Raw genomic sequence first — 24,472 nt, forward strand, 5'->3', positions numbered from 1 at the left:
ATCATTCTATTAAAATATAAAGAATTTATTTTACTTAAAAAAAAATAAAATGTGAGTTTTGAGAGTAAAAAAATTGAAGAATCTCGTCTTCTTAAATAAATCTTCTTAACTCAGTTTTGCTAATAGAAATTCAAAAATTAACTTACAGGGCCAGAAAAAACTGTATAATGTTATTTTGTTGAACAGCATTTTATTATAACATACAACTAATGAAGAAAAAAAAAACGGTTTGTTTAATGATCACTGAAAATCGAACTAGAAGTCATACCAAACTCAAATTTAGGTGAAAAAATAAAAAATAAAAACTTAAATTCATTTGTAATTAATTTTTAAAATTTTAATTAATCATATTTAGTTCTCATTATTTTAATTATTTAAATTAAAATTTTCACTTTAAAATTTTGTTCAATAATTAATGAAAATATAGTATGTTATTAATTTATATAAATTCTTAATATATATATATATGCACAATATTTAGATAAAAATAATAAATAATATATATTATTAATTGTAGACCAAAATTTTAATTTAAAAAATTTCACTTAAGTAATTAAAAAATATAAAAACCAAACTAAAAAATAAAATCACGTGAATGAAAGTATAATTAAGCTAGAATTTAAAATTTCATTACCCAATTATTATTATTTTTTATTTTCACTTTAAAATTTTATATTGCCCATAACTTTCTTTCTTTCTGAAACAAAATAATGATAAAGTGCACCTAGAGAGAAAGTGTGTGATAACATAATATTTTCTCCACCTTTTATTTACTATATCGCCACGTAGACGATGACGATGGCTCTTTCCGTAATACACAAGCAAAACGGATGGCAATAACGAAACACCCTTCCTTTAAATACATTCCTTTGTTCCCTCCGATGTTACTTGGTTTAGAGTTGCAGCAGTTTCTTGGGCATCGAGGAATTGACGCTGTCTTCTTATCATCTCTTCATCGAACAACCTTCATCCTTATTAACCATGATGCAGATCAGCTCCACCATCCCAGCACACAATCTTCACATGTTCCAGACAAGACGCGCCAGCTTCAGATGTCGAGCTTCTCCGTTAAACCCTTCAACCAACCCAGTCCCCTCCTCAACCTCTTCTCAGTGTCTCAAACCCCTCACCTCCACCGACTCCACGCGCTTGCACCTCTCCAACCTTGACAAACTCCTCCAGAAGGAATCACCCCCTCAACAACCCCAACAACAACTACCCATTCCAAACGACAACCCCAAAACGACGGAGAAGAAAGCAAAAAACATTCTGGAAGGTCTCAATCTTGCGAGGCTGTGGCCGGATATGAAAGCCACGGAGGAAATGTCGCCGCGCCACCTCAACCGCCTCCAGCGGTTGCTTTCGAAGACGGCGGAGTATTCGCCGCGAAACGCTCTGGGAAGCCGGTGGAGAGAATACCACGGAATCAACGATTGGAAAGGCATGCTTGATCCTCTGGACGAGAATCTCCGGCGAGAGGTTGTTCGGTACGGCGAATTCGTCCAAGCCGCGTATCATTCCTTTCACTCTAACCCCGAAATGTCAGCGGAAGAACCCCCACTTCCACGTCACATGGTGTTACCAGATAGATCTTATAGGGTCACGAAAAGCCTCTATGCGACGTCATCAATCGGGTTACCGAAATGGGTGGACGACGTGGCTCCGGATCTCGGCTGGATGACCCAACGTTCTAGTTGGATCGGATACGTGGCCGTTTGCGATGACCGGAGGGAGATTGCGCGTTTGGGAAGGAGAGATATTGTTATCTCTCTCCGAGGAACCGCCACGTGTCTTGAATGGGCTGAGAATATGCGGGCCCAGTTAATAGACATGCCAGAAGGGACTAATGAAGAGGGCGAAGGAAAGGCCAAAGTGGAGTGCGGGTTCATGAGCCTGTACAGGACACGTGGAACTCACGTGCCGAGCATGGCTGAGTCGGTGATTGAAGAGGTGAAGCGGCTAATGGAAGTGTATAAAGGGGAAACCCTGAGCATTACGATAACCGGGCACAGCTTGGGCGCGGCACTGGCTCTGTTGGTCGCTGATGACGTCAGCAGTTGTAGCCCAGAGGTGCCCCCCGTGGCTGTTTTTTCCTTTGGTGGGCCGAGGGTTGGCAACAAGGCCTTTGGGGACAAAATTACGGCCCAAAATGTTAAAGTCCTAAGAATAGTTAATTCTCAAGATGTTATCACCAGAGTTCCGGGAATGTTTGTGAGCGAAGAGCTTGAGCGAAAGCTAAGAAACTCCAAGGTTGGGGGTGTACTTGACATGTTGGATGAGTACTCCCACACTGGAACGGAGCTCCGTTTGGATACGAAGATGTCACCGTATCTGAAGCCTGATGCGGACATGGCATGTTGTCATGACTTGGAGGCTTATCTGCACTTGGTGGATGGGTTCTTGGCTTCTAATTGCCCTTTTAGAGCCAATGCTAAGAGAAGCTTGGCTCGATTAATGCAAGATCAAAGTGCTAATGTCAAAAAATTGTATACTAGCAAGGCTAAAGCCTTGAGTGTCAACCTTGAAAGACAAGGCTCCTTTTCTCTCTCTGGTTGTTTGCCTAGTCCATCATAAACCATCAATGTGAATACAAAAAACGTTTTATACACCATGCGTTACGCATGTCTCTCTTGTTTATATTTATCGTCAATTTAACATGCTGCACTGTGCATATATTCTAAATCTAAGGGGGATGTTCATGAATATGAATTCTAAGAGTTATGACAGATAGATCTTGTAAAAGGATGATATCGAAACAGAGGTAAGTAAGTAGGGACACAGAATGTCAGTCATAATCTGAATAGTTTGAAAAGAAAAAGTGCACCAAACCCCGAAGAACAAATTTCATAATTTATCTATTGGGCGCCGAGAGCCACGAAACACCTACCGTGTTTAAACTGTTGACGACACTGGAATTCAGCGCTAAGATCATCATGATTACGAAAATGTTTCGTGTACAACACATTTTTTTAATGTCTTTTTTCCTTTTTTTTAGAATCTTTTTACGAATGAGTATATCAATATATATATTCAAAAATAAAATAAACACCATTAAATATAATATTACATTTGACATATATTAATTTTTAAATATTCAAATAACAGAATTATTACAGGTAATGACACAAACAAGTACTCGATCTAATAAATTATATTTATTTACACATTATTTTTTGAATATTTTTATTTTTATTTTTATTGACGAATAGTCTAAAGTTATTTTAAAATTTAATAATATTTTTTTTTATCAAAATACACATTAGAGATATATTAATTATGAAAATTCAGTAATAATATATTTATATAAAAATAATTTTAATTTCTTAATAGTTCTCTAAAAGAATAAGTTAACATTTTTTCTAATTATTTAATTTTCTAATATTTGATATTTCCTATTCTAGAAATTTATACTTTTATTAATAAATTGATATATTAAAATATCTGTGAAACTCAGTTATTCCTCTTTTATCTCATCAAATTTTTAAAAGATAAAAAATGAGGAAAAGAAAACATTCCGTTGTGTTAATTAAAAAAAAAAAACTGTTAGGACTTACATTTCTTTTTTTAAATTGCAAAATTTAGTCGTTTATCTATTTACATTTTGTTATAAACTATTATAAAAACATTTAACACATTTTTTTAATTGAAAATAAAATGTTTGTTTGTTCCTATTTCTTCTTTATTCTAATAAAAAATAGGAGATTAATTTGTTTTACTTTGTATTTAATATTTTTTCTAATTAATTCGATGCACGGCTAAGCTTCACACGTACTATTTTTACATCACTTTAACTCTGCTACTGGATTCATATTTTCTTTAGTTTGGGTGAAAACTAAATGCCCAGTTCTTATATTTTGTATTAGAAGACTATTTTTATTATTATTATTTTTCTTAATTTATTCAATATTCATTTAAGCTTACCAAAATTTAAGCAGACCAAAATTTGTTTTAAGTTATTTTTCTTTCATTTAAGTGGAATCAATCTAGCTTAAGCAAATAAAAATATTTAAGATATGGTACTATCTGTATAATATTAATTTAAATTATTTTCTATTAATTAAAGCAAAATCAAGCTCGTTTAAGCTATTTAAAAGTCATCTAAGTAAATAAGAATATCTAAAATATAATATTTTTTGTTTAATTTTTACTTAAAAAATTTATAATTTGGTTAAGCAAATTAGAGTTCGCTTAAATAAAAAGTATTTCATTTAAATGCGCAACAAGGTTTAAAATATAGTATTTTTTTGTCTAATTTTTACTCAACAATTTTAATATTCACTTAAGTGGAATTGTTATTGCTTAAGCAAAAGTAGCTACTACCATTCTAAATTTACTTTAACATTTGCTTAAATTGGTATAAACTTAGTAGTAGATTAATCACAATCTAATAAAGAAGTATTTAGGTTATAGACATAACAAAAAAAAATCATCAATATCTACCGTTATTACAGTATTAATCAGTTTAAAGAGTATTTTAAGTGAGATATTATTCAAGTTATGCCAACCCATTTCTTTAACTCACTCCAACCCGCTTGAGTTATCCAATTACAAGCTATGCTATAAATGCAAGTTGGCCAATAATGGACCAGGTATGATTCAAAGTTAAGAAACTATTAACTGGCTTATAGCTTAAATCCTATGTAGGTTACAAGCTATTCAATAAGCTTTGTGTTTTACGTACAAAATAAATATGGGTTATCTAAATCACCTCGTAAAGTAAATAATTCATCTTAAATAGATTAATATAAGTTTTTCTATAAAAAAATTGATACCTGATATAAAATGGTAGATGGTGTCATTTCCTTCACCACGCAAGGCAATATATACTCCTTATCAGCATTAAGCATTGCATGAAAAGCTTTTCTATGCAAGTAACATATAGCTTAGTTGTACCTTAAAATCATGATAACTTGTAAAAAATAATTGTGATTTAGACAATTTTTTTTTATAATTTTATAAAAGCTACAGGATCCAATTTCGATCCTTACTCAACTTAACTTATCTGACCATTAGAACATTATGCTAATCCAAATAAATTTCATCTTCAACAATTGAAATCTCAAAATATTCCAGAGCTTAATATTCTTATATTCGTGGGTATTGTTGCCAACACTAAGAAATAGAAATGATGGAGGGAGAAAAATCATTGCTGTTCCACTATCATATTTGTTTACTCCCCAAATTTAACTTTATTGATTACAATTAATAATTAAATGACAACATTTCAAAAGCATTGTCGATAACCCCAGGAATGATTTTCATTTTCTTCTCTCAATTTATTTGCTTATTTTTTCATCTAATCAATAAAATTATTTTATAATATAAACTTTATTTTAAAAGTATCACTGTTTTGAAATTTAATTAACTAATATTTTGTCCATTTCCTATAAAAAAATAGAGAGGATCTATTTTAAAATTAATTACATCCAATGTACCCGATATGTGATCACTCTAGCACGTGGCTTTCAACACACTGCTTTTTTTCTCTGCTACACATGCTGCACATACTTTTATTCTTTCTTTCTTTCTTTTCTCACCACAATCACAACATTTCAAAATTAAAAGAAAGGATGCTGCACGTTTTGTTTAACTATTTAAAAAACAATTATTTTATTGGGGGAAATTTTTATAATATTTTTTCTTAAAAGATAATTTCTTTCTTGAAATTATGCTTTCTTATCTCAAAATTTGTCACGACCCAAAATTTTGTGAAAAACCCAAAAGAGTGAGAGTAGAGGACAACTGCTACACAACACACGGTTTTCATGTTTTTCTTTGTTTAGGTTTAAAAAAGGATAAGTATTTAAGTAAAGCCACATCAACTATTAGATTACAAGATTAGTTAATGAAGATTGTTCTGCCTTAATCAAAAGTTCTGAGGTTAAGCTTTTAAAATATATTGGAAAGCAAACAAACTTATAGTCTAAATACTGGTGATAAAAAAAATGAAGTCACATTATTTGTAATGAAATAATGTAAAAAAAATAGGGTCACTTGGCAAGCTAAAACATGTGCGAATTAGTTTAATTACTTAGAGATTAATAATGGTTAAATTCAAATTCTGACACTCCACACAAATTTTGACCTTTTGAGTCAGCAAGAGAAAAAGAAGACAGAAAGGAAGTGGTGTGTCATCCAATAAAAAGAAAAACCAATGCCAATACGCTATCAAAACGGGACTTCGGAACTCACATAAGAACAACCACTAAAGTTCAAATTAATTGTTTGCGGGTGTTTGATTTTTTTTTTTTTGTTTAAGAGAAATGAATTTTTTTTGTTTAATTTTTAAAAATAATAATAAAATTCTTTTTATTAATCTTTCTGGAAACAATTCTCACTTAACATTTATTTATTTTAAAAATTAATTACCTTTTTCTACTAATTATTTGATAAAATTTTTGAAAAAAAAATAGTTTTTCTAAACAATTGTTCCCAAACATGTAATAAACGTGTTTTGCGTATTGTTATACTTATAGTCAACTAATCTGATCCATTCCGTATTTTATGAGTTTAAATTCAAGACATTATTATTATGGTGATTAGTTTTTACAACGTCAATTAATTAAAAAAATATAGTAAATAAATATGACTTCAAAATGATTATTATAAATATCATTATTTTTTTTCTTCTATTAGACAGGGCTTACAAAGCCCAAAAAACATAACACAACTAGACTAAAATTCTATGCCAAGAGACTTGAAGAGCATCCAATCTTAAAAAAGACTCTAGAGAAGTGGAAACTTTGTTAAAATAATAAAAAGACAACCTAATTTCATCTCCTAATTTAGCTATCCAATCAGCACATGATTAACTTCTCTAAAAATATGGTTAAATCTAATAAAACAGAAATTTCTAAGAAGGTCTCTAATTTCCTTAATAACAAAGTACAAAAGATGATCACTATTCTGAACATCAATAATTAAAAGAAGGACATCCTTACAATCACAATCAATTCAGAGAACATGAATATGATTTGAAATAGTCAGCTTAAGGCCTCAAACAAGATCCCAGAGTTTAGCCTAAAGGGGATTGCAAAAATGAAGAAACTTGTAAAACTAGTTATGAAATCGCCTTTGTGATTCTAAATAAGGCCTCTACAACTAGCTTTTCCTAAATATTGAAAGACAGAACCATCACTATTAGGTTTGAACTGCTTCTCAGGAGGGGTTGCCATCTAATTTGACCCTGAGGCTGCAGCCTACAACCATGAACAACACCAGAATTCCTACCATAAGATAGCAGATACTCAATCTCAAACACAATCTTATTCAGCAAACAATCATTGTTTAAAGGAAAATTTTGAAATATAACACAATTCCTATTCTTCCAAAGATTACAAGTAACAATAGCAAACATAGATTTCTAAAAAGGATACAAGGCAAAATTTTGAGAAGTCAAATTTAAAAGAAACCAATTAGTCAGCCCCATGCTAAAAAATGAAAACCATTTATTAAGAGGAAGGAGTTTGAGCCAAATCTGAGACGCCCACTAGCAATCCCTTAAAACATGAATCAAAAATTCTGGGGCAGCATTACATCTAGCACACAAAGGAGAGCTAATCATTTTACGATTAAATCTTTCTTCATTAGTTAAAAGTCTACCATGAGCAACTTTCTAAAGGAAAACAAATAAACTAGAAGGGCCCTTTCCAGTCCTAAATAAGCTCAAAAACCTTATTATTACTACTATTAACACTCATATTATCTTTAGAGACTAGATCATAGGCTGATTTAATTGAGAATAACCCATTATTATTAAGCTTCCAAAAAACTTGGTCCTTATTATTAGATAAAACATGCAGCTCAATAAGAGTAATTGAATCACAAATGAATCTAGGGAGAAATTCTTTATATTTCACCCAATCCCAGCTACCCTGTAGAGAATAAAGAGTCACTGGATCATCCAACTCATTCTCAAGAATAGGAAAACAAGAACAGCTAGAAAGCTTAGAAAACCCGGGGATCTAGCTATCCTGCCAAAATTTTACAGTCATGCCATTACCTAAAACCCAGCCAAGTCCAAGTGAAAAATAGTCCCAAACGACTACCATACCTTTTCATAAAGGCAAAGCATGCAGGCTATTGGGAACTCTAGGGGATTTGCCTAAGACAAAGCTATATTTGTTACACATAACCTGGGACTAAAGATCACTAGGATAAGCTACAAGTCTCCAACACAGTTTCATTATGAAAGCTTTATTGAGTATATTAATGTCTCTAAAACTCAAGCCCCCTTCACTCTTAGGTTTGCAAATAGTCCTCCAATTAATTAAGTGGTATTTCCTCCCATTTAATGAACCCTAAATAAATTTTTTACAGATTCTATCAATTTCTTTACAAACAGTTTTAGGAATAGTGATAGCATGCATAAAATAATTAGGAATACTCATTAAATAAGATTGAGCAAGGGTGATTCTGCTAGCCATAGACAAGGAATTCATTTTCTAAATTGAGAATATCTTCCTAATTTTATCTATAATGAACTGAAAATTTGCTCTAGTAGGGAGCAGGGGGCTAATAGGAATACCAAGATACTTACCAAACTGATCAGAGCTCATAATACCTAGTCTCCTACTCAGATCCATTTGTAGGACATAATTACAACATTTAGAAAAATAAACAAAAGACTTGTCCAAATTTACAGAAAGACCTGAGGCAGAGCAAAAAGTATTTAAAACTTCAAAAATAATACTAGCATTGACAGAATCAGCCTTAGTAACCAAAATTATATCATCAGCAAAAAAGAGATGAGAAATAAAGGGACTCTTATTGTTGAAAGGAAAAGACACCCATCTACCATCATTAACCCTATCTTGAATCATATGAGCCAACCTCTCAATACACATAACAAAAAGATAAGGAGAAATAGGATCCCCTTGTCTAATTCCTCTATGAGGCTTAAAGTATTCAGTTCTATCATTATTCCAATTAATGGACATAGAAGAAGTTGAGATACAGTGACTTATAAAGGAAGAGAATTTAGGGCTGAGACCAATAACCTGTATCGTATCATTAATGAAACTCCACCTAAGTCTATCGTAAGCTTTTTCCAGATCAATTTCAATTATCATATAATTATTTCTATTTTTAAGCTTATGAAAAGAGTGAACAAGTTCTTGCAAAATTAGGGTATTATCAATATCTTGCCTCACAAGGATGAAACTAGATTAGTTGGCTAAGATAATATGAGGAAAGATTTCTCTAATCCTATTAGTCAGGGTTTTGGTTATAATTTTATAACTAATATTACAAAGAGATATAGGCCTAAATTGCTTAATATGTTCAAGAGACTTAACTTTAGGAATTAAGGAAAGGACAATATCATTAACCATAGAAATTCTATCAGGGTTATTAAAAATATTAAAAACAAACTGAAGTAGAAAATGAGCTAAAATGTCCCATTGAGATTTGTAAAAAAGGGCATGAAGCCCATATGGGCCAAGAGATTTGAAGTTGTTTATACTGAATAAGGCAGCCTTGATTTCAGCTAAACTGGAAATAGAATCCAGCAGGGAAACATCAATATCCCTAAGGGCTGGAAACCTAGAACTATTCAGTAAAGGATGACTAATAAAACATTGGTCAGAATAAATATTTCTAAAATATTCAACAACAAGAGATTGGAGGTTAGAAGAATCTAACTTCCACTCACCTTCATTATTTCTAAGGGTCTCAATATAATTATTTTTCCTATGAATTACCACTGCTTTATGAGAAAATTTATTGTTCCTATCCCCAAATTGAATCCAGCTGGATTTATAATGATGGAACCAGAATAATTCTTTAGTGTTCATAATTTTCTGGTACTCCAGCCATAAGGATTTCATAAGATTTTTAAGAAAAAAATTATCTTGGACAACTAACTTATTAGAAATGCCTCTAATTCTATTTAATATCCTTCTTTTTTTCTAAAAAATATTCCCAAAAACATTTAAATTCTAATTAGTAATATTTTTTCTAAAGTTATTAACATTTTTAGTCAAGGATCTAGAACTGATCTAAGAGTTCTTGATTTGATTTTTGAAATCATCATGGGCCAACTAAGGAGCTAAGAACCTAAACGGTCTATGACTAGACCTATCACTAACCTTACCTCTAATTTTAAACCATAAGGTATCATGATCAGATTTTAAAATGGGAAGATAGATAATAAAACTATTCTGAAATAACATTATCTAGGAATCATTAACCACAACTCTATCAAGTCTCTCCTCAATATTTCCTCTATGCCAGGTAAATGGATTCCCTTGAATCCCAAGTGCTGCAGCTCACAAGTGTTAAGACAAGTAGCAAATTGATTAATGAGGTTCAAATTAGCAGATCGACCCCCAGATTTCTCACTTTCAAAAAGAATAGAGTTAAAGTCCTCAGCAATACACCAGAGACACTGAACTGAATTACTAAAATTAATGAGTGACTCCCAATACTTAGTTCTCAACCCTTCTAAAGGATTAGCATATACAGAAGAAAGAACCTAATCTCTATGACCATTATGGATTTTTAAATGAATGAAATACTTCTTTTTTTCCAAAATAGTAACCTTTATTTTCCTACTATTCCAACAACACCAAATCCCCCTTGAGAAGCCTATAGCATCAACCCTAGTAAAGCCATCCAAAATAAATTTCTTAATGACTCGGTTAGCCCTTTGCATACTAATTCTAGGTTCAAAAATGGTAACAAAATCTAAATTATAAATCTTAATAAGGTCATTGATAAGCCTAGAGAAGGTCATACCCCCAACACCCCTACAATTCCAAAAAACACAATTCATAAATTCAGGGATGAAAAATTAGAAGCATATGAAAGATGCTGAGATAAACCTGCAGTATTCCCTACAACATGCCTCTCACTAGGTTGATTATGCCCCGGTTTACAATCATTATTTGCATCCACCTTTAAAGGCAGATATGGGGGCTTATCAGTAGGCTTTAGACAAGGAAAATTCTGGTGTTTCCAAAGATCCTAAGTATTAAGGCCAATTAAATCCTAAATACTATTACCCAAAGTTTTATTATTTTGAATATTATGTTCATAAATTTTCATTAAAGAAAAGATTTCCTTACTCCCCTGCCTAGAATCTCTCTTTAGATTGTCATGCTCATTACCACTAATGCTTTCCATCTCAATTTGAGAAGAATTACTTCTACCTTTGCCAGTGACTACTTTATGGGTCAATCTTGGTTTGGTTCCTTTCCTAACAGGTTCACTAGACTTATTAGAAGTATGGTGCTTGAATTATCTATTAGGGAAATCAACTTTAGGCACTGCACCCGTAGACTGAAGGAAACTTGAGGGCCTAGGATCATGAACATCAGCTACCTGATCTAGGTCTATATCAGAATCACCTAAAACATCAAATCTAGAACTTGCATAACTTTCTTTAACTTTCCCAATTTTGGAAGAACTCCTATTATGAAGTAAAGAATTATGTTTTCTCCTAGGTTATTTTTTTGCTAGCATTCAGGGTCCAAAAAATCCTCTTTGTTTACCACCCCATTTCCATCATAGTTTATAGCCATATCCTTATTTTGAATGGAATTATGCCCTGAAAGGTCCTTACTACCAATTGAATTATTAGTTATATTAGCCCTAGATACCATACCAACCTGACTAGATTTAGGATTCTCAACACATTGTTCTTGTTTATGCTCGTATTTACCACAATGAAAATAGATAAAATGTAATCCCTTATATTCTACCTTAAATTCTTGACCTAAAGCCTTAAAACCAGGAACCAATTTCTTCCTAAGGTCTATTTCATCACAAATCCTAGCGAATTTCTCCTAGAGAGCAGAGAAGTAAAAGGGTCCACTTTCAGCCCCCAAACTGGATCCAACCTGCCAAAGAAATTTATTGTTGTATAATTCAAGCGGCAAATCAAGGATTTTCACCCAAGCAACAATCTTTCTAAGATTATAGTCTTTAGTTCTAAGGAGGTAGTGATATAGGATTAGCCATGGTTCTTCAAATAGAGCAAGATTGTAATCATCAATGTTTTCAAATTTTACTAAAAAGAATTCTTTATTTAAATCCAGAATTGATAGTCTCGTGTTCCCCATATACTATTTAGTCTTTGATTAAGGTAACTCAAATTAACATTTTTACCTAAAAGTTTCACTATAAGAGTAAATCTTCAAGGGGCACCCCACCCCTCATATTCCTCTAAAGGAATCTTGAGATCAGGACACAAGTTCTGGACAATAGAAGTTGGTTTCATGTTATCTTCAAGTTCAAATATGATATTAAAATCATCTAATATTGATTTTAAAATTTCTTCATCATTTAAGACTAAATCTATATTTTTAGACCCTAAAACTTTATCCTTATACGCACCTAGTCTGGCCTCTGACTTGTCATTGTGAGATCTTCGATCATGGAGTATGAGAGCGGCATCTGCTCCTCTAAAAGACCAGCAGAGTCAATCTTCACTTTTTTTCGTGCTATGATCCGTCAAGTCCTTCTCTTCTATAGATATCTTCTCACATTTGTTTCTCTCCATTCGTCAAAGATCACTAAAGTTAAAGCTTGGATTCAAGTTACACCCACCTCCAAGCACCTCCTTCCACACTCCAGAGTCGCGAAGAAGCTAGGGTGAGAGCCCTAGCGGGGCCGACACAACCTTTGTGAAAGAATGAGAGAAACTTTCTTAAATAAAAATCCTAAAAGTAAAAAGTTAATCTACGTTCAATTTTAACAACTAATATATTAGACATTTTTATTTATAAATATCATTATTTTTAATTATATAATAATTAATGATCAAATGATAATGTATAAAACATTCATATTGACAATGAATTTTAATTAAATTTATTCTATATTTTATTTATAAAGTGTAATTAATTAACAAAATAATTAACAATTCCGTTGTAGTCTAGTTAGTCAGGAGATTCGGCTCTCACCCGAAAGACCCGGGTTCAAGTCCCGGCAACGGAATGTGAATACACCTTTTTATTATTGTTTTTCAATCCTGTAATGTTTGGCACACTTTTTTTTTCTTTCTTTTTTCTTTTTATTTAATCTGTTAGTTACTTACACTACAGATGAAAAACCTGAATTCGTCTTCACAGTGAAACGGAAACAGGAAAAAGAATCAATAATTATAATCCATCGATACATGTATTGTTTTCGATTATTGAGGAAGAAGAAGCAAAACCTTTTGTCAACATCTTTCTTTGTTGCACTAAGCAAACACCAAACACTAACTTTCGCCACCACAACTCACCAACATGTTTTGTCACATACCCATCAACGCGAAATTAACTACGTCATTGCCTCGAACAAGCTCATCACAAGCTACGTTCGAGGCGGTGACATAGATTCTGCTTTTCGTGTGTTTGAGAACATGAAAGTGAAGTCCACTGTTTCATGGAACTCTATGCTATCTGCTTTTGCGAAGAAACCTGGCAACTTTGAACATGCTTGCCAAGTGTTTGAAAAAATTCCCCAACCAAATACTGTTTCCTATAATATAATGTTGGCATGTCGTTTGCACCATTTTGGGGTAGATAATGCCCGTGAATTCTTTGACAGCATGCTCGTGAAGGATAGTGCATCATGGAACACCATGATTTCGGGTTATGCTCAGGTCGGACTCATGGGTGAGGCGAGAAGGTTGTTCGTGGCCATGCCGGAGAAAAACTGTGTTTCGTGGAGTGCAATGGTGTCTGGATATGTGGGTTGTGGGGATTTAGATTCTGCTGTGGAATGTTTCTACGCTGCGAATGTGAGGAGTGTGATTACATGGACTGCCATGATTACTGGGTACTTGAAGTTTGGGAGGGTTGAATTGGCAGAAAGATTGTTCCGGGACATGTCAATGAAGACATTGGTGACATGGAATGCTATGATTGCTGGGTACGTTGAGAATGGTAGGGCAGAGGATGGGTTAAAGATTTTTAAGACAATGTTAGAAACTGGGGTTAAGCCTAATGCTTTGAGTTTGACTAGTGTCTTGTTGGGTTGTAGTAATTTATCAGCGTTGCAGCTGGGTAAACAAGTTCATCAATTAGTTTGTAAATCTCCATTGAGTAGTGATACGACGGCAGGAACTTCGTTAATTAGCATGTATTACAAGTGTGGGGATCTAAATGATGCTTGGGAATTGTTCGTTCAGATTCCGCAGAAAGATGTTGTATGTTGGAATGCAATGATTTCTGGCTATGCTCAACATGGAGCTGGTGAAAAAGCTCTTCATTTGTTTGATAAGATGAAAAGTGAAGACATGAAACCAGATTGGATTACTTTTGTTGCAGTATTGTTAGCTTGTAACCATGCAGGATTGGTAGATCTTGGGGTTGAATATTTTAAAGCAATGGTAAGGGATTTTAGGATTGAAACTAAGCCAGAACACTATGCATGCATGGTTGACCTTCTTGGTCGAGCTGGTAAGTTATCTGAGGCAGTAGATTTGATAAAAAGTATGCCTTTTAAGCCCCATCCTGCAATATTTGGAACACTTCTCGGTGCTTGTAGGATCCATAAAAACTTACACCTGGCTGAGTTTGCTGCCAAGAACCTGCTGGAGCTCGATCCAACTAGTGCAACTGGATATGTTCAATTGGCTAATGTTTATGCAGCACAAAACAGATGGGACCAAGTTGCTAGGATCCGAAGATCCATGAAAGAAAATAATGTAGTGAAGATACCTGGATACAGTTGGATTGAAATAAACAGTGTGGTCCATGAGTTTAGATCTAGTGACAGATTGCACCCTGAATTGGCTTCTATACATGAAAAACTAAATAAATTGGAGAAGAAAATGAAGTTGGCTGGTTATGTGCCAGACCTTGAATTTGCATTGCATGATGTAGGAGAGGAGTTGAAAGAACAGCTTCTTTTATGGCACAGTGAGAAACTGGCAATTGCATTTGGACTTCTAAAGGTACCACTTGGGGTTCCAATCCTGGTGTTCAAAAACTTGAGAGTTTGTGGAGATTGCCACTCTGCAATCAAATACATCTCAGCTATTGAAGGTAGAGAAATCATAGTAAGGGATACTATAAGATTTCATCATTTCAAGGATGGGCTCTGCTCCTGCAGAGATTACTGGTAAGACTAATGCTATTGAATTTGAAGGGTATGCGCTATTGTTCCAAGAGCAAGTTGTCATGCTCCACACCTTGAAGCTGATTTGATTTCAATTGTACACAGAAAGGAATACTATACTAGAGACTAAGAAAAGTGCCCTTAATTGCTCTAGCATTGCATTAAAGTTCCAGCTGAACTAATTGGCTATGACGCTGGAAATTAACTGCAAAGTCCTTTTACCCACACCTAAGTTGTTTGATTAGCAGCCTTTTGGACAGTTTATAAGTTCCACAGGCTCTAGACAGACTATGACCAAGAGAAAGCAATTGATTGCAGTTTGTCAGGAGTCCATAAATAAATGCTTACCAAATGCTGCCCCCAGAAGGAAGAACGACTTATTTTAAGTTCAAAATCAAATGGCTATATGGGTTGTGGAGGAGTTCAACATTAGTCATCTTAGTGCGTGGTCTGCACTTGCAAGTTGGGGATGTTGGAGACAGAACCAAGCTATGATCTTTATCGTCGAACCTTGAATTGCTGAGTTGGGGTTTCTACACTACTATGTTAGGCACTATGCAGTCCTACCCCGAATTGATTTTGTATTAAAATTCTTTAAATTTAGAAAAGCTATTCACTAATTAGAATCTAGAATAGGAAACATGGCCTGAGGCACTTAAAACTTTTTTTGGCCTATTTGCTTACTTGAATGAAATGGCAATGCGATGACACTTCTTTTTTGGGTCGGAACCACATTATAATATTTTGAAAACATCAGCGAGCACCCTCATTTGAGAGGTAGTGTGATGGCAATGCAACAACACTCTAAAATGCTAACCTATGAACAGTAAATCGGAAAGAATAATTAAGCTTCTAAATTAATTTCCGAGATTACATAAATCTTCTTTTAGTCTTTTAATGTTAGAAAAAGACATTCAATTTAATCCATTTTTTAATTATAAATTAACTGAAACAATTTTTAAAAATATATATAAAGTTAAATTTTATTAGAATTTATTAAATCTTATAAAATATACCAAAAATAAAGTAAAATTCAAATGGTTTACCTCGTCTAATATTTCCCCTCAACGCTACCTTAAATGACGCTTGACGTTCTTTTCTAGAGCAAAAAATATACTCAATAAAGAAACAAAGAGAGACAAACTGATAGAGAACGATATGAAATGATAACAAGGGAACATTTTTCAAAATATAAAAAATCCAGTTTTCTATTATTTTATTTCATAAACTTACAAGAGTGGTTGCAATTAAACAAGATTCTACTCCTACAGAGACAAGTGATTGAGGGCGTTGATATGAGGTGAAATGGGCATATGGGACAAAGAACAAGGCAAATACTGCTATTCACCAATATTCCTAATTTTGTACAAATGTTTTTTGAAAATCAAATACATTGAAAAGAATGGAAGTTTCAACAAAGACTTAACGATAAGGATCAAATCATGACGAACAATCTTCATATTAAAGCATTATGTGAAAAACTAGTTTTACATGCCACTGAGACACATAAACGTCTAAGACCACAAATACTTTGTCTCTAAGTCGAGCAGCAACCAGACTTCTGGTTCACTGGCTGTCCCCGAATTTGAACTGTCGGAGGCCTGGCATTGCTCGCTGGTTGGCTTGCCATTCTGTGGAAAGGAACCAAGGAGAAGCAAAGAGGTCAATCATAAACAAAATTCATGCAAACTCACAAAAAAAAGCTCAACAAACATCAGTAACAGGAACAAAAATGCCTTCAATGACATTTTAATGACATTGCACACAGAAATACAGCACCTATTTTTTATTTCAGCAGCCATGGCCATGAAAGCCTGTTCCACATTGGTGGCATTTTTAGCACTAGTTTCCATGAATGGTATTCCAATTTCATCCGCAAACGCCTGGAAAGATAAAACAGAAAGCACAAACTTCAAAAACACTAGACAAAATCACAAAAGAAAGGATTCAACAGATGTCAGTGGGAAATATACACAACATAAACCAACACATTCAGAATCACCTTTGCTGTCTCATAGGACACAACTTTATTTGCCGTGAGATCGCACTTGTTTCCAACTAGAAGCTTGTTGACATTTTCACTCGCATAGCGGTCAATTTCATTCAGCCACTGCTTAACATTGTTGAAGCTCTCTTGGTCAGTGACATCATAAACAACCTGCCAAAAAAAACAGAATAGTAATAGGGTTACACCACCGTTACCCAAAAAACAAAGGAAATAGCACAATAAGAAGAACCAGTTTAAATAACTCACAATAAATAGCACAATAAGAAGAACCAGTTTAAATAACTCACAATAATGCCGTGAGCCCCACGATAGTAGCTGCTAGTGATTGTCCGGAAACGTTCCTGACCCGCAGTGTCCCACTATATGGTAAAAAAAATGCAGAAAAATTTGTCAACAATTACAAAATACAGTAAAGCAGCACACTCCCAGATAATTGGACAAGCGTGTTTTGAAAAAAATAATTTCCATTTTTTTTCCGAGGGTAACCTTAAGCCCTCAAATATTACTGTTCAAATATACAAAGGACATGTTTGGTGACCAGAAATGACTTGGAATGATTCTCTTACTCAACAAATCACGTGATTATTTCGTTAAACTTAAAAAGAGACATTCTTAAGTAAGTGAATGATAACTTCAGATTGAGCATTTTTCCTAGGCAGATTCAAATTGATTTCCATATAATTATAGAGACAATTACATAAGACGTAATTTAGATGTAGAAAACAAATTGACATGTAATCAGAACCAGAAACTTGTGTGTCAAAGTTCAACATTCAAATAGCATTAATATGATAATGGACTTACAATTTGAAGTTTAATAGTCTTCCCATCCTGCTCCACTGTGCGGATTTTCTATAAAAGGGAGTGAGGAAAATAATTAGTCAGATATTTGTGCTGAAAAAAAAATGGAAATAAAGCTAAATGGTGAACTTAAATGCTTACAAAGTCCACTCCAATGGTACTGATATAGCTGTCAAGGTATGAATCATCCTGTTTCACAACAAAATAAAATATTAAGAAGTGCAACCTCCACTTCATAAAATAAACTCAAAGTAAAAAGTTTTGATTCGCATTGCAAACTCCAGCAACACACACACACACTACTATATAGTATATATTTCAACGCCTAAAATGGGACTCCAAAGTTATGAAGAAAGAATTCAATAATTACCACCCACAGTCCCACGCCATATGTAAAACTTGAATCTCTAATTCTTCATTAAATTTGGAACTTTGCAATATAAGGAAGTGGAATAGTGGGAATATCCAACTTCGTTTTTCATTAATTGAAAAAAAATAAGTGACCATGAAACATAAAGGATAGGCTAGGAACTTACAGCAAACCTCAGGAGGAGACATGATTTGCCTACACCAGAATCGCCAATTAGCAAAAGTTTGAACAAATAGTCACTGCAAAAAACATAATGAAGCTCCAATCAATAATAGGAAAATAGTAAGAAAATGTCTTATTCTTTTCTCTAAGAGAATACAGCAATATAACGCATAGCACGAGCACAGGTGCAATATGTGCAATATCATACCAGGTATATATTACATCATTTATAATCGTTGATATACAAGTCATGCACCGACAACACAATCTTCACTATTAAAATTGTTCTCAAGATGTGCAATATTTGTCTACACAAATTCAGAAGAACAAGCTTTGCACAAATTCGTGGGATTTTTTTCTAATAAACTCTTTTGTCCATTTAACATCACCCTAGTAGAGGATCCTCAACAAGAGGCAATTGAGGTGGACCCTCAGCAAGAATCAACAACTAGAAAAGCCTTCATATTTCTAAATCAACTTATTTTCTGGAGGACCAATAGATGCTCAACCATCATATTCGTAGATCTAACTATAGAACTTCAACAACCCCCACCCCCTTATGCACTGAAGAAGAATCAAACTAATAAATTATAACAACCCTAAGTAAAAACACAATAAAACTAATCACCGCCACCAAATGAAAAAAAAAAAAAGTGATTCCTTCTCTAAATAACCGTTTTAAGATAGTCATTAATGCTGGTATTTTTTCAAGGTATCAATTTTAAGAAATTCACTAGTCACAACCATCATCTAGTCCTCAGAACTTGCATAAGTTTAGCTAGTGGACAAGCTGGCATCATTTTCTACATGGTAGACACTAACCCAATTTCAGTAGTTATTCATCTTATATCACCATTGCAAAAAAATAAAAAAAATCCTATAACTAATATGATATTTTTTTTAATTCCCAACCAGGATCAGAGAATCAAACATTCCTAAAATAGCTCAAACATAATTGAACACGCGCTAACGGATCTGTAGTCTAGAAAAACAGATCTAAATCAGTAACAAAGTTTTCAGAAGCGCGATCCACTACAACGTCCGAGACAAAACTCACAAAACCGAGTCAGCACTTGACAAAATCGAAATTCACCACTACCGCACGAAGACTAAACCGGATCTGAACGAGCTTGATTTATAACAAAACACACGAATCAATATTTTCCATAATTGAAGCAGAAACGGAAGCAGCAAGGGGAATTTGGACTTACTACTCAGGATTCATGGCGGTGCAAGGTTAGGAACGATTCGAATCGGAAAGAACTCGACAGAGGAGAGAAGAGTACGGGTCTGCCGGCGAGAGGAGTGACCGGAATCTGAGATCGTCGCCGGAGAGAGAGAGAGAGAGAGAGAGAGAGAGAGAGAGAGCGAAGAGAGAAGATGGAAGAAGAAATAGAGGAAACGCGTTAGAGAGTGGCGTTTAAAATGACCCGCGGGTGTCGGAGCTCTACGGATCAATGAGTGCGAGTGGGATGACGTATCAACAGGATCAACACCTGCCACGTGTCTTCCACCATTTTTAATTTGTCAAATTGGATACTTTCTTTCTTCTCCCTTCACTTGATAATAGCCACGTTGTTCGTATTGCCCTTTTTAACAAAAATGAATTCGGCTTCTTATTTTATCACACTTTTTTTTTTAATTCAGTTAAAATAAAAAAAAATACAAGTATAATGCAAGTAAAAGAGGATTTTTCACTCAAAATAATTAAAAGAGGGATTGGATTTGAAATTAAAAAAAATTAAAATGGCACACCATTTTTATACGAGAAGAACATAAGTATTTAGATTATTTTAAAGTAAATATAACTATAATTAATATTTAATTTTTACTTTAAATCCCAATTCTATGCCCAATTTATACGCTAAATAAATACTTAAAATGAAAAATATACTACTATCGTATAATATATTATCATATTTTTTAATGAAGTTAACATGTTAAGTATTCAATAACATATTTATAAAATATTTAAGAGGGGTGAAAAAAAAAAGTTTAGTAATATAGTAACATTGGAGACTATATAAATACAAATTAAATTCTTAAATGACGTGATAATGCATTAATAAACAATGGTGTAATTTGTTTTCATTGGCTGTGTATTCAAATTAAACAATGAAAATACACGGACATTTAATTTCTAGAATTATATATATATAAAGAGAAAGAGGTCTATCTCTAAATATCTTAAAAAGAATATTATTATATTATCTTATAGATATTTTTAATAATCTATTTATTATTTATAAATTATATATATAATAATATAAATATTTATTATCTTAAAAATATAAAAATATTTATTTTTTCAAAAATTATAAATAAAAGATACAAAATTAATTTTATTCGTTTAAAAGTATTAGAAGGTAAGATCGCATCGCTAAAAGAAAATGATATTTTTTTAATGAAAAAGGAGAGTGATTTGCGCTCCAGTTAACATAATAAATAATAATTGTCTTGTATTGATGGCGTTAAGGACAAAGGATAAAGGCATAAACCATATCGAGATAATGGAATACACTGTATACGCTTCAGATTGCTCTTTTAGTTAAGAGAGTGCTGTCTATCACAATTACAATAATAATGAAAAGTATAATTCTATCTTTACATGTATTGGTCTGTTCACTCAATTGATACTTAGGTAATCTTTTTGTGTTAAAAAGAGTATTGTTATAGATTTATTGTATATTTATATGTATTTAAAATCATTTTTTAAATGAAAATGTTTGTAACAGTTATTTAAATAATTACACTTTAAGTAAAATTTATTATCATTTTATTATAACGTGTGACTTTTTTATATTTGATATTTATTTTATTTATTTATAATAAACAATGTAAAAATCTGCTTAATGATTTGGGATCGAGTATACATATATACTAGAAAAATATCGATGACTATAAATATAAGCACCATAAAATTTATAATTATTTATTGTCCTCCTCCCACACACCACGACTTTAAATGAATAAATTTGTCTTAAAAAATATTTTTTATTTGACATTTTTTAAATACATTCTTATTTAATTGATATTTTTGTTTTATTAATTTATAAAATAAATATTAAGTGATATCACATTTCATTTAATAAACTACAAGCAACGGTAGAAATAAGTAAAAAACTTTAGATATGGAAACGAAAATAATAATATATATCTATTTATACCCTACCTTGTATAATTTATGCACAGAAAGGTTTCAAACAACACGTGTTCATTATTAAAAATTAAAAAAATTTGAGGATATGATTAATTAATTGTTAAAAGTATAAATATAAATCCAATATAAATATAAATACAAAATACAAATGTTGAAAAAATATTTAAAACAACAAAAATAGTTTAGAGGATAAGAAAATAAAATATTTTTTTATTAAAAGTTGAGCATTTTTATTTTTCACTTAAATTAAAATATCTTTTTATAGGAGTGAATAAGTTTTTTATATAATTTATTTAGTTTTCTTTCACCTTTTTATTTTTAACTCATTTAAATAAATAAAAAATATCTATTTTTCTTATTTCTATTCATTCGATTGACATATCTTTTTCATTTTTTTCTCACATTTATCGCCATCCTATTTCTTCTTTTATTCAAATATAATTATATCTCTAATCCTTTTTAGAAGAATTATTTTGAAAAATTTATTTTGAACCTTTCTGTAACTCTCATTTCAAATTGTGTCTTACATTATTATTTTCTTAAATTATTATTATTTTTTTTTACTTTCTTTCTCTTTCTCTCGCGAAAATAGGAGAAGATGATTTGCCATAGTTGTCTCTCATTTATATTAATTAATTATGTAAAAGTAAATTAAAAATATCATGTAAATTATTGTGAAATTTAATGTATTAATAAAATAAATTAAATTCAAGACTTATATATAAGTTCAGTGTTCAGAGATAGAATTTTAGCTCGGGTTTTCGGACAATTCGGCCCAAATAGTGATCCGTTTTACTGTTGACGTTAGTCCTAACGTGCTTTGAAATGCTACAGAAAAATGTATAATTAATTGGATACAAATCACGACCAAAAAATAATTGGACGATAATAATTTTACATCATATTAATAGGTGTGAAATAAAAAAAGGAGACATGATAAATAATTTATATTTATATTGTACATAAAAAGAATTATTCAGGTAATTCTCTTACGTAAATTTTATTTTATTTTTACTGTATAGATTCTTAATTTTACTATTTGATAGTAGTTATGTTATTTTTAAGGTTTAATTTATCATTTTTATAAATATAAAATTAATTATATTTATTTTTTAGTTTTTTTTATCGACGCTTCTTTTAAAAACCAAAACAATACAATAAAAAAGTATATACATGTGTAGAAAATATTAAAATAATATCATAATATGTGCTGAATAATTGATATAATTTTTTAATTGTAATGCAATATTTATAGATTTATTCTTATAAATTCAAAAATATTTAATATTAAAAATATGTATTATACTATACATAATATTACAAATTAGTTTTGACTGCAACTTAGAAAGATAGAGAAATAATTTTCAAAACCAACAATAATTAAGATGATATGAAATAAATTTGTTTCATTAAGTATGTGTAACTAACAAGAGTATATTTTATATTAACAATTGTTTTTTATAAATAATACTTTCTCATTATAAATATATTCTAATAATATATTTTATTCAATATGTATAGTAATATATTTGTTGTTAAATTTAAAAATATATGATTTAACATTTTTATATTTTTAACTTAATATTAGGAAGAAAGGATTAAGAAAAGAGAGTGAAAATGAATACAAGATAAAATAAGTGTTAAAATATAAGAATCTTTACTAATTTTAAAAATAATTTAAATTTAAATTTAAATAATGAATTTAAAATTAATATATTTTAAAAATATTTTTTTCTCCCAGAAATTTGCTCTCGCGATGAAAATGTTTGAAGTATCCAAAACAAGAAAAGATTTTAGTTGTCATCTAAAAAGAATCATAAGAAGGATTATTGCTTAAGGGGATTATTCCTTGTGAACGAAGGAATGAAAGAAAAGGACAATTACGCGTCTCTCTGTTGCTTAGCCTCACAGGCTCGCATGATCCTATCCTACGCGCAGTTACAAAGATGAGAAAGAACGCGTGTTGTGCAACGCAAATTGAGTAATCATAAAATAATGGTAATGGATATTGATTAGAAAAATGTTTCGTCAATATAAAATAATAAAATATTTTCTCTTTGATTTTATAATATATAATGGGAATCAATACGTCCTTATTAGTTTGTTTCTCCGTCTTTTGTTTTAACTGTAATTAGTTGGTTTGTTTTATATAACTCTGCATATTGAACTTACACATCTGAGATTTCTTCACTGAAAGAAAATAAAAATGAAAATTACACACTGAGAAAAAAATGATTTTATTAATATGTTGAAAATTGTACAACTCAATATTTCTAGATATGCATATAAAGATAAAAACTATTATAAAGCAATTAGTAACGAAATTGTTAACTAACTAGTTACAAAACAAACTAATTACATTTAAACCACTTGAGAAAAGCAAGCTAATTTGCAAGTGTTGAATTTCTTTCAACACTCGGCTCTTCCATTAATGTACTTTTTATATGTGTATAAAAAATAAAATATATAATATTATATATTATGTTAAGTTTTTAACATTTAAATGATAAAATTCTGTATTGTAAATAGAGCAAAGGTTAAGTAGCTCTGATCCTTATGAAAATTGAGCTTTTATTCAAAATCATGGTAGATGATATAACACAATCTGCTTAAAATTGTATATCGCTTTTTTTTATGAAATAAAAAATTTGTTAAATAATCTTAATCCTGAGAAATATAATAATTTAAATAACTTATCTTTTATACTGTTTAATTGTATTATCCTCTATAATAAATTTATTTAATGAAAGTTAAAGTTACAAAGACCGTTAAAAAAATACTATATATCAAGCAAATTATGTATTATACATGAAAAGAAGTTCTGTAAAGTTTTAATTAAAAATTATAAAATTTAATACATTGATATTATTACGTGCTAAATAAGAAACAATAATGGGATAAGAATTCTTTTATATATATA

General features: G+C 31.5%; 3 protein-coding genes and 1 non-coding gene across 4 annotated transcripts; 3 read left to right on the forward strand and 1 right to left on the reverse strand.

Annotated features, from left to right (window-relative positions):
• The first annotated feature begins 901 nt into the window (after positions 1-901).
• Positions 902-2,597, forward strand: LOC113851583 (phospholipase A1-Ibeta2, chloroplastic). Its single transcript, XM_027482099.1, has one exon. The coding sequence runs from the start codon at positions 982-984 to the stop codon at positions 2,572-2,574; it is 1,593 nt and encodes a 530-aa protein (XP_027337900.1). The 5' UTR covers positions 902-981; the 3' UTR covers positions 2,575-2,597.
• Positions 2,598-12,866: 10,269 nt separating this feature from the next.
• Positions 12,867-12,939, forward strand: TRNAE-CUC. The gene has a single exon. It is a non-coding gene; the product is annotated as a tRNA-Glu (tRNA).
• A 51-nt stretch (positions 12,940-12,990) lies between these two features.
• On the forward strand, positions 12,991-16,199 carry LOC113849851 (pentatricopeptide repeat-containing protein At4g16835, mitochondrial). The gene has a single exon (XM_027480054.1). The coding sequence runs from the start codon at positions 13,121-13,123 to the stop codon at positions 15,056-15,058; it is 1,938 nt and encodes a 645-aa protein (XP_027335855.1). The 5' UTR covers positions 12,991-13,120; the 3' UTR covers positions 15,059-16,199.
• Positions 16,200-16,220: 21 nt separating this feature from the next.
• Positions 16,221-19,805, reverse strand: LOC113849852 (GTP-binding protein YPTM2). The gene is made up of 8 exons (XM_027480056.1): positions 19,604-19,805; positions 18,397-18,469; positions 18,002-18,049; positions 17,864-17,911; positions 17,347-17,418; positions 17,054-17,209; positions 16,831-16,934; positions 16,221-16,682 (listed from the first exon to the last, which is right to left on the reverse strand). Exons 1-8 carry the CDS (start codon positions 19,615-19,617, stop codon positions 16,589-16,591), a joined length of 609 nt encoding a protein of 202 aa, XP_027335857.1. The 5' UTR covers positions 19,618-19,805; the 3' UTR covers positions 16,221-16,588.
• Positions 19,806-24,472: the final 4,667 nt, after the last annotated feature.

This window comes from Abrus precatorius, unplaced genomic scaffold (genome assembly GCF_003935025.1).
Source record: "Abrus precatorius isolate BTA unplaced genomic scaffold, Abrus_2018 Scaffold9, whole genome shotgun sequence".
NCBI lineage: Eukaryota > Viridiplantae > Streptophyta > Magnoliopsida > Fabales > Fabaceae > Abrus > Abrus precatorius.